Source organism: Atta colombica, unplaced genomic scaffold (assembly GCF_001594045.1).
Source record: "Atta colombica isolate Treedump-2 unplaced genomic scaffold, Acol1.0 scaffold225, whole genome shotgun sequence".
Classification (NCBI taxonomy): domain Eukaryota; kingdom Metazoa; phylum Arthropoda; class Insecta; order Hymenoptera; family Formicidae; genus Atta; species Atta colombica.
The window spans coordinates 234547-252879 of NW_017259322.1; the positions used below are offsets into that span (position 1 = coordinate 234547).

Sequence of the window (18333 nt, forward strand, 5' to 3'; positions counted from 1 at the left end):
TAAATGCTAGAAATCTATAGATGGAATTTAGAAAAATAATAGATCGTTTTGAAGGAAATTTAATAATAAGTTTTAAGATTAATAATTTTTAAGATAATGTTATATGAAATGTAATTCAAATTATTTTTTTTTTTTTTTTTTTTTAAAGAAAATGTAAAAAGTGAGCAAATCACAAAGTCAAAAGATTGTGTTCCTAATATGAGAAATCGATAATAAAACGCAAAGTCATCAGTATTGCAATTAAAAAACTTTATTTAATGTTTCTAAAATACAAACAACCACAGCCAGTATGAGTATGCGACGCATTGTATCCAAGACTTGTCTTTAGATAGTTGGATATCGCAAAAACACGCACTCGATGTTCATTCCGGTTATTCTTTTTATTATTATATAATAATATTCATACTTTAGCAATGATTTTCATAACATAGAGGCATAGATTATTTCTTATTATTTATATTAGAAATATCCTGGGTATCTCATATTACGATTTTCACACCTTAAGATTTTATGATCAAATCTAACTTCTGTAATTAAGCAATTCAACATATTCCATACTTTTCTATTAGTACGATCTTGCTTCATCACTACATGAAGAATTTATTGCCAAATATTTACTTATCAAATAATAAACGAGATTTAATCATCTCTCATCTCAATACATCGCTCATCTCAATGAAACTTGATATCCAAATTCTAAAATCTTTTTTACAACGACTGCAGGCACTAATAATTTGGCACTAATAATTTGCTGGATCTAATAATTTGAATTTTCCATTAAATAGTTTTCAATCCAAGAGCAATAAATTCACAATGAAACCAAGAAATAGCGTTTATTAGTTTAGCAGAAACGCCACTATTTCATATTAGGCGCCTATCTCATAATAAGGGGCTTTCCTCTAAGTATGTATAATAAGTATACAGAATATTTCTTTTAACTTGAGCATTTAAAATATCTCTGATATTATATTTTGGTGTTTATTATGAGATTGGAACTATGGTGTGGCCAATGATCGACTCAACTTGGTAAAAAATTACAGTCTTTATTTCGAACGCGATAGACTGTACAATTAAAGAGAACCAGAGAAGCGTTTCACTCTTCTCTCGCAATTGCTTCCTGACTTCAATCTCGGAGAAACCTATTTACTTGTCGAATGTTCGAGAAAGCTTCAATTTATAAATTTTATATACAATGCAATATTTCGACTTTATTTTCTTGCCTGTCCAAGATACAGCGGTTATATTTCTAAACATCGAATTATGGCATGTGCTATATTATATTTTATATCGCGATATCGAATTACCATGGTATATATATATATTAATTAAAATGCCATTTAGAACTATTATTCGTTGTTATGCTCTTTATTTGTTATTTTCGCTCGCTGATTTAACCATCTTTGTATTGTCTTTTTTTTTCTGCGTCAAACAGCAGATCTGTTCAGCCTGAACAGATCTCGATATTTGCGTTCTCGCGATTCCGAGAACGAAAATTATGTATTTACGAATTTTCGGCCGAAGTAATGGCGATATCGTCACAATATATTAATGATATTACAAAACATAAAAGGAAAGTTTTTTTTTTTAAAAAGCAAATATAATAAACATTTTTTTTTTGAGGTCACATTTTTTAATATCAAGATTCTCACCATTAAAAAAAATGGAATTGTACATAATTTTTCATGTAATTCCTTTAACTTTGCATATTCAGGTAGAGTTACAAAAAAAATCGATAATTTAAATTATTTAGAAGATACTTTAATTACAATTTTTCCTTTTAATTATTGTACCATTAAAGTCAATAGATATTTTTAATGCTCGAATTGAAAAATACTCTGTATAAAATTGTAAAACATACATTTACACTTCTTTGTTAATTTCTTTTTTTAATTGTATTAAAATATGTACTGTCCAAAAATAAGTTTAATGAACATTTTTTCGATAAAATTAAACATATTTATAAAAGTAACATGTATTTATAAAAGTAACATTCTTAACTTTTTTGTATGATCAGATAAATGTTTTTATAAAATAAATATAATCATAATTGCTATAGATTTATTGAATAACCATGTATATATTTAGCTATATAAATTAATTATAAAATACACCTGGAGACACGGTAGTATCTGGCTAAGATGCGGCGTGATATGTGATACGTCTCTCGAAACTATTTCACTTTTATTTGAGAAATTTTTTCGTATCATCAAAAATAAATGAAACATTTAAAGTTTTCAGTTTTAAGTGGATTATCTTGTATAATAAGAAAATTTATTTATAAATTCTATAATAATTTAAATCATATTCTTTTTTTGTTTCTAAACTATTTTTCAAATGATGTTAATATGTGCTACATGCTTATTGCTATATGAAGAGTTTTAATACGACGATAATTATTTCTTAATATATGTTATATTTCCTAATATACGTGTATGAATACATAATATGCGCGCATACATGACGTGGATCAATTCTAAAAATCGACATGGAATGTTGTAATATATATTTTCAGTGATGAATGTATTTCGAAATACTTTCATGTAAGTACAGAATAAAAATATAATTTTTATCGTCTAACTTAATGATTCAGGTATAAAAACGGATCAAAAAATATAAAATATAAATCTATACATAAGAAGAATTCGAGTTTCCAGTTACAATTCATAAAAATACTATCATCGTGAACTTTTCAAATCTTATTTTATATAGTAATTAATATCATGATACTTAACATTCAAGTAGCTCTTTTTTGACAGAATGCTGTCCCGGTATCGTTGTACTTGACATTTTATTTTTAGGAATTTTTCCAGGTCTTAAATACGGATTATCTATAACATCTTGCTGAGTAATAGTTTCACCATTTTGCTCCATATTTTCATTTTGTGTTTGGTTACCTGCAGACAAAGAGTTAGTTTAAATTCTTAAATGAAAATTATATCATTTAAATGTTTTGTTGTACAAAAGGTTTACCTTCCTCGGTAAGTCTATCTTCGTTTTGTTGCTCTTTCTTCTTTTTCACAGGACTTGAATCAAATTGAAAATCTGGATCTGGTTCGAATATTTGGTCTTGAGGTAAAAGAGCGGAAATATAACTTGGAAATTGTGGTTTACAGGATATTACTAAAAGCGAAATAGATATAAGATTTTTTCTTCGGATCATTGAATGATTCAATATAAATGATAATTCTCTTACAAGGAAACATGCTATTATCTTCTGTGAGAAATAAACTATGTGTTTCTCCTGTTTTGGCAATAAACCTTGTTAAAGCTCTCTCGATATCTCGTTTTTGCGTTGCTACCTTTTCTCTGATTGCTTCATATTCAGTTACTGGTTGCTTATGTGTCTACAATATATTTCCATTATTAATTTTATATACAATATGCAATATTTTTTCATATACATAAAGTGTGTGCATTCATATGTATGTATATACATGTAGTACATAATTATAATTAATAAATATTTACCGGAGTTCTAATATATGCATGTGGATCAGGAAAAGATGGTAAATAATTTGGTATATGCGATGGATGGCCTTGCTTAACACCAGCTTGCAAGATATTTAATTGTTTTGCTTGCGTCTGCTGCTGAAGTGTCGGCAGAACTGTCCTACTTTGTCGTTTTGCATAAGTCTCTATATTATCTAATTTTATGCCCATATTAATTAATGCCAATATCACATCTGCTATAAGAGGCTCTGTTCTCCCAGAAAGTTCACAATAATTTCTTCCTGAAGCGCCAATCTCCATAATAACTGTACTCATGAAAAGAAAAAAAAACAATCTGACTGATATATAATCCTATTAAAATCATTATTTTTGCTACTCTTTTTTGTAAACATAAAAATTAACATTAAAAGATGAAGAATTAAGAGTTTAAGATGTTGCTAGTAAATTGTATATTATAATGTAAATATTATATAATAAATTTATAATAGATAAAGGGACAGATTTTAAAAAATTTAAAAAAATTTATGAGAGAATTACGTTAACTACTTGTAAGTTTAAATTTGACCCTTACATGACTGTAACATTTCGGTGAGTGTTTCCAATACTTGTTTCTCACATGTATCATAACCACACTCTACTAAAATACTGGAAACTACTTGGTTTAATATTTTTCTTCGAGTATTTACTGTTTGTATATCCATAACTGCCTTATTGATTTTGAGATAAAAATTAGCAATAATCGCAATTGGGATTTATTTAGAATAACACAATTCTTAATAATAAAAATCAATAAAAATGTACGGTAATTGTTCGGATTACTCCCGCACAAAAATCAATTAAATTAGCCTTATTCCACGTATTTTTGTATGAAATAAAAAAATCTGGCGGAAATAAATGTTACTCTGTCCTGCAAACTGAGTTATGAATCGTTAAAATTGACTATATTCAGGTTAGAGAACCAGAACCTGTCACAGCCACACTATACCACGATGTGAGCAGTTGTGAACAATTCAACAGTTGTGAGTGATGTGAGCATGCGCTATTTAGTAATTAATTATAAGGCCATAAGAGCAAATCGGCCAATCATAGTCGAGCGTTTTAAAAAATGTGAGATCGCAACCTTGATTGTGATTGGTGACAGTACAAGTTAGAACGATATTTTTTATTTTGATATTAGATCTTGGCTACGATCCACTTGTTTTTTGCAAATGTTCTTGCGAATGTCTACGGTCCAAATTTTATAATAAATGTATTATGCTTGGCTTAATTCATGGTGTAAAAAGCTTTTTTTATATTATGATTAGTCCATTATGGGCCTTCTACAATAAGCCATTAATCATAAATTAGAAGTCAGAAGCTAAAAATTGATGACTGATTGGTAAATTTTTAGCTTCTGACTTCTGATTTATGACTAATTACTGATTTATGGCTTATTATAGAAAGTTCATTACTATTATTTATGTTTCGAATACTATAATATTGCTACATGAACGCTCCAGTCAACTCATCTCCCGAGATGAAGCACTTGGAGCAAAGCGAGAGCAAAAACGATGACCTAATAATATAATTAAAGTTGCTGGGAGCGTCAAATGGATCAGTTCTATTAGTGCTACAAATGCTCTGTAGCATTTAAAGCACTAAGTGAATTGCAACTCTTATGTTCACATAATTGTCAAAAAAGGACATCAATGTTGAAGTATGTAATTACTATATGGTTTATTAAGAATTTTCTCTGGTAATTATTTAATTCGTTAATTCACTGAAGATAGTCTAAAATAAGATTGAAATGTTTGATCGAGAATATTAAGAATAAGAAAGATTGTAATACAGTTCCATGAAATAAATATAATCTAAAAGATTGTTAAATTTTTATACGCTATCAACGATTACAATGATGCTCTCGATTATTTTTCCTCATTATTAATATAGAGAATATATAACTTTTAGTAATTCTTTATTTCTCAAATATACAAAATATACTTTTTATAATAAATGTATTAATTCTTCTTCTTTCTTTTAAGTCTTCTTGCATGTTTATGTGCTTTATAATGTGTTTTTTGCTTTTCTTCAATAATTTCCTTATATTTACGCTTGTTGTATTTTGTAAACTCTGCATCTGCCATAAGTTCATCAACGATTGTCTTCTTGCGTTCCTTCTTTGTAAGACGTGAAGAATAGAAATCCATTGGAGAATCAATAACTTTGCCGACATGGAAGTGCGTCGGCAATGCTTTCATATCATTCTTTTTGTAAAAGTGTTTCGGGTTTAACGCAGATCTCATTCTTAATACTTCAAGGTCATGTCTAATCTCTGGTGTTATTTCAGGTGCATGCATGTTAAACCATTCTGTACCTGTTCCCATCTTTCGTTTTTCACGTCGTTTGTGTATTTCCAATTGACGTTTGCTTAACTCGTAGGATGGTACAACATGCAATTGTTCAAAATTAGATTTAATAACACTCTTCTCTAAAATTTTATCCACAGGATTGATATCTTTTCTTATATCTGCTAAGTCTTCCATTGGATCAAAAGTCACTTTCTTAGATTTCCAACCCATATCGATTTCAAACTTTTCAAGATCGAAGTCTTTGCTGGAAGAGAATTTTTTTCTCTTTGGTTGCTCTTTTTTCTCAATGCCTAAATATTTTGCATCAAATATCCTTGTTGAATCGGCATCTAATAAAAGAAGATATGAATAATGAATGACTTTTTAATCATATCTTAATTAATTACTCAGCAAATAATACTACAACCTGTTTTACATTAAGCATGTTCTACATGTACTAACTAGTAACTTTCTATTAATCTTAATTATCTTAATTTTAGCAATATTTAAGAATATTTAAAGAATAATATATTAAATTGGTATAATATGTACCAAAATAATTAATTAAATACTCATGTCATACATATGTTTACATATACTACATTATATCAAAATTAAGCTAATTCAATAGAAAGTTACGAGTAGTATCAAGTGCATGATGTAAACTAGGCTTGTATTAGTATAATACTGTATTCATAGTCAGATCTTATATTCAGATTTCTTTAAATTTATCTTTAGATATTCAGCCAATAATTCGTAGAGCATCTGAAGACAAAGTAGTATAGTCAGGCCTTATATTTAAGGAAGCCTTAAATATAAGGCCTGATTATGAATAAGAGATAATAAATCTTAACTCAAGAATGAAGTGTTCTTTTTTTCAATTGCTTCACAAAGAAACAATATAGACTACAGAGACATATATTTTAAATGTAAGAAACAAGCAATAATCGTTACAAAGATTGGCGAGTTGTAAACTTAATTTCTCTTAATAATCAATGATAATCTTAATAAAACAAATAATATGCTTTGTAAAATATTAACTTCACAAAAAGATGAAAAATGAGTAGGTATACTTACCGATTTTAATTTCCTCGTTATCATTGTCTAGTAATTGATCCTTATTTATCAGGCCAGAATCACCTTTCGTATCAATTATTATGTCCATTATAAATATTTATTACTCTTACGAAGTAGATTAAACTATCTATCCATCAATAATCGATCATGCCATATGCGATGGTATATGTTGCCAAATCATTGTTACATTTTCACCCTAGATTAAATTTGAAATTACCCTAGGTTCTTTCAAAATTGGATTGGATTGGAAATTCCTCCAAATTCCCTACATCCTAATTTTTATAGGTAAAAAAAGTAAGAACAACAATAACTACATTAATTTTATTTAAAAGTGAAAATTTTAATGAAACTAAAAATATAAATACACATAAATAAATCATATTTTGTAATTTTACATATCATTTATTTCTATAAAAAAGATTAATTTTGACACAATTTTTTGTTCTTAGAATCATACACAAAGGGTGTGGTTGTTACTACGAATGCTTCGAAACATTTGTAGCAACAATTCGACTGCATTTGACCCAAGATTACATAAGTTTCATAATCATAGCATAATTTATTCTTAGGGTATATCTACACAACTTGCAAATATTATATGGGTGCATTCAGAATGACAACTGCACTCTTTTATCTAATTGGCACATTCCACTAGATTCTAAAATATGGACCAATTATATGAAAGAACTCAGTGAGCGGTTGTGGTTTTGAATGCATCCATTGACTGCATTCAGCGAACTGAACAGTTGAGTGAGCGCTCATTGCTATTGATATATTCTTTCAGATCTAAATTTTGATTAGATGATCTAAAAGAATACATACTACAATGATATTTGTATATATTTATAAATCATAAATTTGGTTGACCAATTAGAAAAAAGAATTTTGAAATTGACCAAAAATTGTTTTAAAGCATTTGTAGTATTGCGTTGACCATATTCATAGTCAGACCTTATATTTAAGCTTCCTTAAATTTATCTTCAGATACTGTACGAATTATTTCATTGGCTACTGAGCATCTAAAGATAAATTTAAAGAAGTCTTAAATATAAGGTCTGACTATGAATACGGGCATACGAATACTAGGATTAGTTATTTCGCATATGCACACTCCATTTTGGCCAACATAAAATCAGGAGAGTTGCGCTACTGTAAATACTGTGATCATAGTGCGAATCCACTATTTAACCGGTTATGCATGATTGAAATGGAGAATAAAGAGGAACTAATTTCTTCCCTATTTGCCAAAGCATTACTTTTATTAGAATTATTTTATGATAATGAAAATGATTATAATCTTTATATTAAAGATATTGAAAGATACTGTATATTGCTTCTGACTAAATATTCTATTAAAAAATCAACACTTCGATTGCAAGATGATGCAGAAAATGTTCTATCGTGTTATAATGATAAACAATTTAAGTCACAATTTGGGTATGTATATTTTTATGTAAATATTTTCAAGTTTTAACTTTATTTTTAGTATAACAAAAATTTATATATTATACAATATGAATTGATAATTATCACTTCGAAAATATATCTCTAAAGGAAAGCATTATTTATAAAATATTTCAAATAAAGATTGTTTAAGTTTTAAAAGGATATGAACAATGTTTTTTTGTTTCAAATAATATTTTTTTTTTTCAGATATTCAAGATAATCTTATAATTTTTGTTGACTTATTTTGTATATTTATATAGAAAATAGATTTTTCATGTTTGTAACATAAAGAATTGATCTTTTTCTTTTTAGGATGAAACGATCAACATTTGATTATATTTTGAATATTATAAGACCATCATTAATAAGGTCAACATGTGGGCGTAAAAGAATATCACCTAAAAAGCAATTTTTAATTGCTCTATGGAAAATGGCTACTTCAGATCCATATCGGTTCGTAATATTTTTATAACATTAATTTTATTTTAAGTTTAATTTTTATAACATTAATTTATTCTTGCATGTATATTCAGTATTTTCTATACTTATGTTTTGATTTTTTAGACCTATTTGCGAGAAATTTTATGTAGGCAGAGCCACAGCATTAATGGCTGTGAGAAGAGTAATCCAAGCAATTGCTCAACGAGCTCATCTTTTTGTGAAATGGCCAAAAGGTAATAGAGCAAAAGAAATTATTAGAGGATTTGCTGCAACCAGTGCTTTTCCTGGAATAATAGGAGTAGTTGATAACACACATATTAAAATTAAAACACCACATATCAATCCTGATTCTTATGTTAATAAAAAAAGACAGCATAGTATACAATTGCAGGTATGATTAACATTATTATTAACAGAATTCTTTTCTTTTTCAAAAATGGTTAGCAAAATATAATTAATAGCAAATATAATTAATTCTATATTTATTATCGACAGGCTGTTTGTGATCATGAATTGCGATTTACTCATTGTCTTGCTGGACATGTTGGTTCCGTCCCTAGTCAAAAAGTATTTCGCTTATCTGAAGTTTGTCACTACTTAGATGATCCAGAAAAATTTAGTAATGACAGCCATTTAGTGGGTAATGCAGCTTACACAATTCATGAACATTTAATGACACCCTTTCGAGAAAATGAAGATCTAACAGATAGGCAAAAAAACTATAATTTTTGTCATTCATCTGCTGAAATTACAATTAAACGAACATTTGTATTACTCAAAAGAAGATTTCAAAGCTTACTTAAAACTTTAGACATGGAGCGTATAGATTTGATCCCAGAATTTATTATTGCATGTTGTGTTTTGCACAATATTTGTTTATTGCAAAATGATGAATTTTCAATTGTGGAATCAGATGTTTTAGAAACTAATAATGATATTGAAATAGTAACTAAAAAAAGAAATACCAATGCAGGCGATAGAAAACGGGATAAAATTTGTAATGATTTAATAATGAGAAATGTCTGAAAATATACACCATTTATTTTTTTTGTAATGAGATTATTGTATTATAATGAAGTTGTATATTTTATCATAAATGCTTTTTATTTTATAATTAAAGTTATTTTTTTTCTAAAATATTTAACATTTTGTCAAAGGAATTAAGAAGTCTCCGGCGTAGCTCTATATTTTCTCTATGTCTTCTCTCTTGAGCTTCTTCTGCGATTTTACTAGTATTCTTAAAATCTTCTATTAATTTTTCTATCGTAGTTGCTCGTCGGCTTTTTTCTAAATAAAAAGACATTATTATATATATAAAGTTACATTAATAAATTTTACAAGCTAAACATCTCAATTATTATAATCTTAGAATTCAAAATTATTAATTTATTAAAAATTACATAATTATAATATTTGTATTAAGAATATTTGTAATTAAAACTCAAGAAAACTTTTACTGTTTACATTTTATTAAAATTAATAAAATATTAATGCAATATAATAATATAAACAATAAATGACTAATGATACTATAATAGCTCAATAATAATAAATAAATTGATAACAATAGGGGTTACAAGCCAGATTTCAATGTTTAAATTTTTAAATAGACGTTATCGTCTACTTTGTCGTCAGATCATCTTCAGTGCATACAATACAGAAAATAAACGCAAAAATTGATAAATTCATATAACTGTTAGATGCAAATTCTACAATTGTAGTGACACTAACATGATAATTGTCGTGTATTTTGTGTCGCAACAATATAATGTGCTCTTTTTTATAATTTTTCGTAATTAGTATTCATCTATTGTATCAGCTGAATGCTTACTAAGAATGCTTACTAAGAAAAATTACAAAAGAGAGAACATTATATTGCGACATAAAATATACAAAGAAACATAATCATTATGTTAACGTAATTATAATTGTAGAATTTGTATTTGTTATATGAATTTATCGATTTCTGCGTTTAATTTTCTATCTTATATATACTGAAGATGATCTGATAATAAGGTCGAAACGTCTGTTAAAAAATTTAAATATATTGAAATCTAGCCTTTATTTGTTATTAATGTTAATAACTAAACCTAAATAACTGATTGGATCATTCATTTTAATTATATAAAGATATAATTATCTTACTAGGTTGTATATATTCTTCTTTATCTGAACTAGATGAACTACATATAGATTCCATTCGTGATCTTTTTCCAGTCGATGATACAGTAGTTATAGATGACATAGATGGTTTTAAACCAAGTAAATCATCCATAAGCTTAAAGAACATTCAATTTAAAGTTTATATTTGTATAAAAATACTATATGTATAATACTATATGTAAAATACTATAGCATTTTGATTTTAAAATAACTTACAGGAAAAAATGTCCATGTTCTTGATCCACTGCCATACCTTTTATTATAATCTTTGACTGCTTTATATGTTCTCTTCAAACCAGAAAATTTTGATAAACATTGTGCTCCACTAACTTTGTAACCATGTTTTAGCATTTTTGCGGCAATTAATAGCCATATCTTCTTTTGAGACATCTTTCCACTTATAAAATCATTTTGCCGCGATCGATATTCTTCTATTAATAAGACAGTAGCTTCTTGTGGCCATTTAAACGCTATAAAAAAAAATTTATTTTAAAAAAATTTAAAAATTAAATAAGTTATATAAATAAAATCACTAAAAACCTGTTTCTTCTTGGATTGCATCTGATGATTTATCAGCAGTATCTTCCATTGACTTGATTTCTGTGAAATTATTATGTTATCTATGTAGAAATAATATAAAAATAAATTTGTTAAAAAATAAATATTATATATTTTATATAATAAAAGTATAATTTGACTATGTTTGAGTATTGATGAATTTTTAAGAAAGGTCTATTATTATTAGTTATCTTATACAATAGCCAAAAGCTGGACTTCTTGCCTTATTAAACTTACTATATTTTTATATACATTTATCACTTCATTTAATTTCTCTACTGCATAAATAGAATCTAAAAATAAAGAAGAATACAAAGAAGTGGTTGAGAAGAACACCTAAAATATTATTAGTTTAAATCGGTGCGTTTTCACATAAAAAAAAACACAAAAAAAACGTCACTTTTTCCACTTGAGAACAATATTAATCAATATTAACTGTTAAAGATGACAACTAGGTTAGGAAATTTGTTTCACAACCACGAAATACTGTGATACTAATGTCTTTTATGGATCCATTTCACGTATGATGCTCATGATATATCATTTTATCTTTCTTTAATATTCATTAAACAAGGATAAAATAATATATCATGCATGAAACGAAATAAGGCTGCATTTTCATGTTGACGCTCGATTCGAGAGTCAATACAGGTCAGATAATCAAATTGATGCTTGAGACGTGTTTCAAATTTACTGCCAGCACTGAAAATGCTACAATCTACATCACGTGCATTATAGATTTTCAGTATTGGCAGTCACTTTTGTCTTATAATGTGTACAGGATATCAATCATAAAATTTTATCCCTAGGATGAAAAATGAAAAATTTCTTCAATAGGTGTTTTCCAATTGCAATATCCGTAGACATTTTCGTGCACATGGTGATACAAGTTGCGTTCCAATTATCCGTTATCAACACAATATTACATATCTATACTCAATCGAGGGCTGTGTAAGCTGGAAATCGATTCTGTATCTTAAAATGAAGTAAAAATTACAAAAGTGAGCGAATTTATTAGAATACTGATAATTTCATTGGTCAACACCTAGTAAATTTGCTCACTTTTGTAATTTTCACTTTATTTGAAAATACAGAATCGACCCCTTGGTGTTTTCTAGTAACAATTATATGTTACAGCTATAAATGAGGTTGGAAGACGTTGAGTGCCCGGCATTTTAACTTTTTTTTGTTTAATACAGGCGGAAAAAGCTACATTTAATCTAACTCTATCCGAAACGGATCTCAACTGTGCATGACGTACATTCTGTTCCAATTGAATTGTACATAATGTTATACTTTGTACATTCCTATGTACGTTTGTGTTAAGATGTGTAAAGCAATTGGAAAACACTCTTTAACTTCAATGATAAAAATTTTCACTTCTTACTTTCCATCCTAAGAATAAAATTTCATGATTAGGTGCATCCAGAAGCACGACCGCTCACTAAGCGCTCATTGAGCTCGTGTACTTGTTTGATCTATATTTTTATCTATCGATCTAATGGAATATGCCAATCAAATGCAAGAGCTCATTGAGCACTCAGTGCTTCTGGATTCATCTATTGTACCCGGATCTTTCTATCTATATTTCCCATAGCCAATCAACAGGTTTGAAAAATTTGTCATCAAAAACGCAAATGAAATATCCTTAGGGCACAATGAAAGGAATAGGGAACAGGGAACAGAGAAAGAATTTCAACCTATCAAAAATCGTGTATTGTGGAATATATAATTTCTAATAGGTTGAAATAGTACACTTAAATAGGCACACTTAATTGTTGAATCCGCTGAACGCAACCCTTTAGACTGGTATTATATTTATCATACGACAAAAATTTTAAGTTCATTGATTGATTATGAGCTAGAGAGAATAACTTTACTCTAATAACTTTTTTTTCTTGCCAATTAATAGACTTGAAATGTTTTGTTATACGACAAATGTAATATTAGGCTAAAACCAGTAAAGCACAATAATAGGCGCGTTCAAGTCAAAAAAAGCTGCTAGCCTTGTCAAGCGATTGAATGTGATTTTTTGGATTTATAACAATCATGTTTATTTGCTTGTTGAGCAGGTCAGCCATTTTGTTATTAAATTATCATTTTTCAATTTACCGACATCAAAAAATTTTAAAATAAAGTAATAAAAAACGATTTTTCTTCTTGGAATATATTTTACGTATAAAAATATATAAATTTACAAAATTACAGAAAAATCGAAGGAGGAAGCTATACTGAACACTTATCAAATTCATATATTTTATATAGTCAATAAAAATTATCACTTTGGATATTTTTGAAGGAAAATAATGTATACCTATTATTCGAAAAATATTTAAAAAATCATAAAAACAAATCATAAAAATAATGCTTTCTTTCGAGGTATCCAAAATAATAATTTCTAATGATTTATTCTGTATGTATGTATATTTGCAATCGATAATACATTTTTTTATGATTGTTACTTATTTTCAATTCAACAGTTCAATTAAGATAAAAATTTGAGAAATATAAACGATTTTTAGAATTTAATAGACACAAGATAAAATATTTATCATTTAATTTTTTTTGCCAGTGAAAGTATTCGGTTCATTTCGGTATTTGTTTTGTGATGCAATACATAAAGATCTGTCTTTAAAATATATTTCTGTAAAAATTCATAAAACATTCTTTTATAAAAATAATGTCTTAAAAAAGTATATAAAAATATAGAATCATCATACACAAACATTCTTGCAATTAAACATAAAGTAATTTTTACATTAATATTACACAGAATTATATTAAAATAATTACTATTATATTATTTTTCTCTAATCAATATTTTATATCATTAGTGACATAAGTCGCAAAACATTCAAGCCACTCAAGAAAATGGGACATTAAAATTAATGGAACATTTTTATTTTCATTATAGATTTGTTTCATAGTCTGTAATGTATATTTTCGTGTCTGCACTGAATGATATTTGGGATTTATCCTTAATAAAATTATACAAGAACGCAATTTCCTGGGATAAAGATCTAATATATCTTTATCATAATTTTTACAATAAATAGATATCCGCTTTAACATCAAATCTATGAAATCTAAGACTGCAGATGCATATTGCAGTTGAACTAGTAATTCCTTCAAAAAATTAAACATTAATTGAAAAACATATGCAGATCTGGCACTAAGTTCTAATAATTTATTTAGCATCTCCTCATTATTTTCATCACTCTCTTTTTTCAAATTAGGAAACATGCACATAAAACTATTGAGCAAAGGTTCTTCTATTAATTTAAATTTTTGTAAAGCATATATTCCTTCTTTTGTAGTTAGTTTAAGATGTAAATTTGAACAAAGAGCGTTATATAATAATTTTTCAATTTTAGAATTTGCTTCAAATTGTAAAAGTCTTAAAAGCAACCGATCCACATGATGCATAAAAATTGTATTCTTCACTGACAGATGCATTACAGAAACAGTTAAACATATCAAAGTATTTTCTGAATAGCACTCATTCAAAACATCATCTGTAAGATACTTCTCTAAAAGAATATTTATGAATTTAAGATTATTTTCCTTAGACGTAAATATTTTTAAATGTTTAAAATTGTTCGTTGTTCTGCACCAATTCCGTAAAACATCCTGTAACACAATCATATAATACTAAAATATCAATTATAAAAAAGCTTAAAAAATTGAAATATATTAATCTATATTTTAATAATCAACATACAATTATTAACAATCGAACTGAATAACGTTGATATGCTTCCTTGGATATTTTATAACACAAAAGATTGCTCAATGATGAACACAAAATATTTAATGCTGCATCAGATTGTATACAAAGAAAAGTTTTCTTTGACATATTCTTGTAATCCTCAGATTGAAAAAAATTTTCAGCATCAGTGTAACTTGTTAATATCGCTCTTAATATATCTGCATCCATATTATTTGTAATATAAGAATACATAAAGTTATATTATGTTGTATGTATTATTTACATTAATTCATTTTGAAGATAACCTATATAAAAATTCAATATTAGTAAAAATAATTTAAATATGATTCTTAAAACAAATAAAGAAAAATCAATAAAAAAAATAGGTCTATTCACATTGCTTAAACTTTCCTCAAAATTTTTAAACTTACAATGAGGTGTTAAAAAGAGAAAACGAAAATGCTAAGTGCAAAAAGTGCAAGCAATGCGAACAGATCTATTTGTTATTCATTATTTTTAATAGATAAATAAATTTACTAAATAACTAATTTATTTACTAAATAACTAATAAAGAAATTCAGATTGCATATTTCTACACATAAATACAGGATCAAAATAAATAATTGATATTGTTAGTAATTATAGAATTGAATTACTTCACCTCCGATATGATAATTAAACATTTAACGAATTTCTGCACAAAATGATCGAATTTGACAGAAAAAAAACTTCGCTCTAGGAATGGACGATGTGAACCACGTGAACTCAATTATTTTATCGCATTTTCTACTGAGAAACAACCTCTCTGTCTGGTGCAACACTAGGCCTGTCTTTTTAGTTGAACTTGCATAGTTAACTTTTCTCTTTTTCCTCTTCAACGTGAAAAAAAAGGAAGAAAGAACGATGCAAGAATTTTAGCTAAAAAGAACAAACCTGCTGGCGCGCACTTTAAATTGCACTGAGTGTAGTTGTATTGTTCCGACTTCACTATTAAAACTAGAGACCCTATATCGGGTGCTTTCCATTGATGACACAGTATCGTTCTATCTTTGTCACTCTCTGAATGTCAACAAGAATAGAATGACGCTCGTATCGATTTGTGTCATCAAATGGAAAGCACTCATCAGTGACATTTTTTCGTTGTACAACCAAAAGCAACTACGGCTAAAGCTATCTTCGTCTTCTAATTCCTGAAGACGAAGATAGTCTTAGTGTGGTAGCTTCTGGATAACGAAAAAACGCCTCAAAGTTTAGCCACAAGTTAAACTTTTGATTGGTTCATCAGTTTGGTCAACTCTCGCTAAAATTCAAACTTCGATAACTAATAATTGGAGGAAAAAATAGAAAAATACATGATAAAGACTGTTTGAAATATTTTTTTATTTTTAACATACATTATTACATGGGCTGACTATCGTACCTTTTAAATATTTGAACACAATTTCTTTTATTAAAAATTCTTTATCTTAACACTGTAAATCTAGCAATTATTACAAAAATATATTATAGCAAAATGAAGTATCACATTTAACATTATTAAAATCTTTTATTAAAAATAATTTAGTATTTTTTACCTTCTTAAAATATTTTTATTAATATCGAAACATTTATTCCGATGTTATAATACTTTTAATATGTTTATATTAACAAAATATAAAGAATTTTTTGAGTAACTCTTCAAATGCCGTAACTTTGTAAATTAATAACTTAAAACAGTTTTAAACCAATAGATTATTAGAAACAAACAAGTTTTTAACATATTCCGAAGAGCACAAAATTATTTAAAAAATTACTAAAGATGATTAAATTATTATATAAAGATATCTTTTAGTAAAAGAATATTATGATCGACGAGAAGATAATTAAAAGGCGACAAATTCACACTGCTAGTCATTATTTTTATAGAGACTCTTTAATCAGAGGCTAACTCATAAGAATTTCTTCAAATTCCTCAAATTCCTTCGAATTTGACGAAATCTTTATAGTCAGTATCTGATTAAAAAGTCTCATCTATATCTTTATAATTATACATGAAATATATATACTAATTTATATATACTAATTAGTCTAATTTTTATAGTTAAGCTAGAATTAGAAACGAATATATGATGTCGAATGATTATTATTCATTACACATTAAGTCTTTTTATCGCGTATAAAATGAAAATTACATCTATAAATGATAAAAAGCAATAAGAGTGCTAAAAAGTGACAGAAAAGTATAGAATATTTTGGAAGATAGGGACATCGTACCATTACAGGCATCTTTAAGACAAAGTGCGCATTGTTCTATTGTGCCTAACATGTTGACTTTTAGTTTGTTTTCCATTGTTTTACATGGATCAATAAGTTCTGTTTTAGCTGTTTGGCATGTTCTTACAATAATGTCTTGTTTTTCAACTAAAAAGATATAGATTATATATTTGCCTGAACTATTCTAAATAGGTATATTTGACATTAAGATTATATTATGTAACTTTACATTTTGCAAACATTTGTAATTACTTACTCTTAATGAACATTTTAACGCAAGCTGTATTCTTGGAAAGACTTTGATAATATAGTAACGTGTCATCAATTTCGAAAAGCCGTGCCAACGGCTTGAGGACATTGTGCTGTTTAATGCTTCGTTGCCATTCCATCATATTATTACCAGTACATTCCAATGGTTGTAATGAATTTGTTTTCATATCGGAATCACAATCCTCGCTTGTTAATGAGGTGCACATGTAGCATTTTAGCACATCTTCTGTAAACAAAAATTATTTTAAATATATATATATATATATTATCTTAAATTAGAATTTCTAAACTAAAAGAAATAATTACTTCCAATAAAATTCTTAAGATTATAGAAACCGCTTATATGCATCATAAAAGTGTTGGGAAGAAATAAATTCAGTACAAATATTTATGTAAGAATGAAGTTATGAAAAATACTATCTAAAATAATATATATACAGAGTCTAATAATTAATGATAAGACTCTCGCATAGAGAGTTTCCCAGAGAAAGATTTTCTTCGATTCAAAAAAAATGTTTCTTTGCTATATGGTTAAAGAAAAAATTTCTTTGATTAAATGTTATTTCTTTGATTTAAACATTATTTTTTTAAATTAAATAAAAAAATTTATTTATTTAAAAAAAATTATATTTAAATAAA

General features: G+C 27.0%; 5 protein-coding genes across 7 annotated transcripts in view; 1 reads left to right on the forward strand and 4 right to left on the reverse strand.

The window, feature by feature from the left end:
- Positions 1-2504: 2504 nt before the first annotated feature.
- On the reverse strand, positions 2505-4151 carry LOC108688104 (transcription initiation factor TFIID subunit 8). Its single transcript, XM_018194206.1, has 5 exons — positions 4022-4151; positions 3469-3755; positions 3194-3344; positions 2971-3120; positions 2505-2894 (listed from the first exon to the last, which is right to left on the reverse strand). The coding sequence occupies exons 1-5, from the start codon at positions 4149-4151 to the stop codon at positions 2728-2730; spliced, it is 885 nt and encodes a 294-aa protein (XP_018049695.1). The 3' UTR covers positions 2505-2727.
- Positions 4152-5387: 1236 nt separating this feature from the next.
- Positions 5388-7067, reverse strand: LOC108688103 (deoxynucleotidyltransferase terminal-interacting protein 2). Its single transcript, XM_018194205.1, has 2 exons — positions 6855-7067; positions 5388-6127 (listed from the first exon to the last, which is right to left on the reverse strand). Exons 1-2 carry the CDS (start codon positions 6940-6942, stop codon positions 5448-5450), a joined length of 768 nt encoding a protein of 255 aa, XP_018049694.1. The 5' UTR covers positions 6943-7067; the 3' UTR covers positions 5388-5447.
- Positions 7068-8052: 985 nt separating this feature from the next.
- LOC108688091 (putative nuclease HARBI1) lies at positions 8053-9808 on the forward strand. Its single transcript, XM_018194191.1, has 4 exons — positions 8053-8291; positions 8613-8753; positions 8865-9132; positions 9237-9808. The coding sequence occupies exons 1-4, from the start codon at positions 8053-8055 to the stop codon at positions 9765-9767; spliced, it is 1179 nt and encodes a 392-aa protein (XP_018049680.1). The 3' UTR covers positions 9768-9808.
- On the reverse strand, positions 9765-16003 carry LOC108688090. 3 transcript variants are annotated; one of them, XM_018194189.1, is made up of 5 exons: positions 15833-16003; positions 11445-11504; positions 11121-11374; positions 10887-11019; positions 9765-10028 (listed from the first exon to the last, which is right to left on the reverse strand). In XM_018194189.1, the coding sequence occupies exons 1-5, from the start codon at positions 15852-15854 to the stop codon at positions 9862-9864; spliced, it is 636 nt and encodes a 211-aa protein (XP_018049678.1). In that variant the 5' UTR covers positions 15855-16003; the 3' UTR covers positions 9765-9861. The 3 variants fall into 3 exon arrangements, with proteins under 3 accessions (XP_018049678.1, XP_018049679.1, XP_018049677.1); XM_018194190.1 differs by lacking the exon at positions 15833-16003 and adding an exon at positions 11700-11837; XM_018194188.1 differs by lacking the exons at positions 9765-10028; positions 10887-11019; positions 11121-11374; positions 11445-11504 and adding exons at positions 14277-15113; positions 15184-15476 and having other exon boundaries at positions 15833-15897.
- Positions 16004-17344: 1341 nt separating this feature from the next.
- The window catches only part of LOC108688117, a 2129-nt gene continuing 1140 nt past the window's right edge, over positions 17345-18333 (reverse strand). The window contains exons 2-3 of the mRNA XM_018194223.1: positions 17681-17920; positions 17345-17571 (exon numbers count right to left, since the gene is read on the reverse strand). Of these exons, the coding sequence (XP_018049712.1) occupies positions 17345-17571; positions 17681-17920 (467 nt within the window). The remainder of the gene's footprint in view (positions 17572-17680; positions 17921-18333) is intronic.

What these genes read in the sequence shown, in the direction of transcription:
- LOC108688104 (XM_018194206.1), bottom strand. Translation starts at nt 4,151, where the DNA reads ATGGATATACAAACAGTAAATACTCGAAGAAAAATATTAAACCAAGTA. An exon ending in AGATAATAGCATGTTTCCTT is followed by an intron (nt 3,121 to 3,193) that starts GTAAGAGAATTA and finishes TTTCGCTTTTAG; the next exon opens with TAATATCCTGTAAACCACAA. An exon ending in AGATAGACTTACCGAGGAAG is followed by an intron (nt 2,895 to 2,970) that starts GTAAACCTTTTG and finishes CTTTGTCTGCAG; the next exon opens with GTAACCAAACACAAAATGAA.
- LOC108688090 (XM_018194188.1), bottom strand. Translation starts at nt 15,423, where the DNA reads ATGTATTCTTATATTACAAATAATATGGATGCAGATATATTAAGAGCG. An exon ending in CAGTTCGATTGTTAATAATT is followed by an intron (nt 15,114 to 15,183) that starts GTATGTTGATTA and finishes TTGATATTTTAG; the next exon opens with TATTATATGATTGTGTTACA.
- LOC108688103 (XM_018194205.1), bottom strand. Translation starts at nt 6,942, where the DNA reads ATGGACATAATAATTGATACGAAAGGTGATTCTGGCCTGATAAATAAG. An exon ending in TAACGAGGAAATTAAAATCG is followed by an intron (nt 6,128 to 6,854) that starts GTAAGTATACCT and finishes TTCTTTTATTAG; the next exon opens with ATGCCGATTCAACAAGGATA.
- LOC108688091 (XM_018194191.1), top strand. Translation starts at nt 8,053, where the DNA reads ATGATTGAAATGGAGAATAAAGAGGAACTAATTTCTTCCCTATTTGCC. An exon ending in CAATTTAAGTCACAATTTGG is followed by an intron (nt 8,292 to 8,612) that starts GTATGTATATTT and finishes TTTTCTTTTTAG; the next exon opens with GATGAAACGATCAACATTTG. An exon ending in AGCATAGTATACAATTGCAG is followed by an intron (nt 9,133 to 9,236) that starts GTATGATTAACA and finishes TATTATCGACAG; the next exon opens with GCTGTTTGTGATCATGAATT.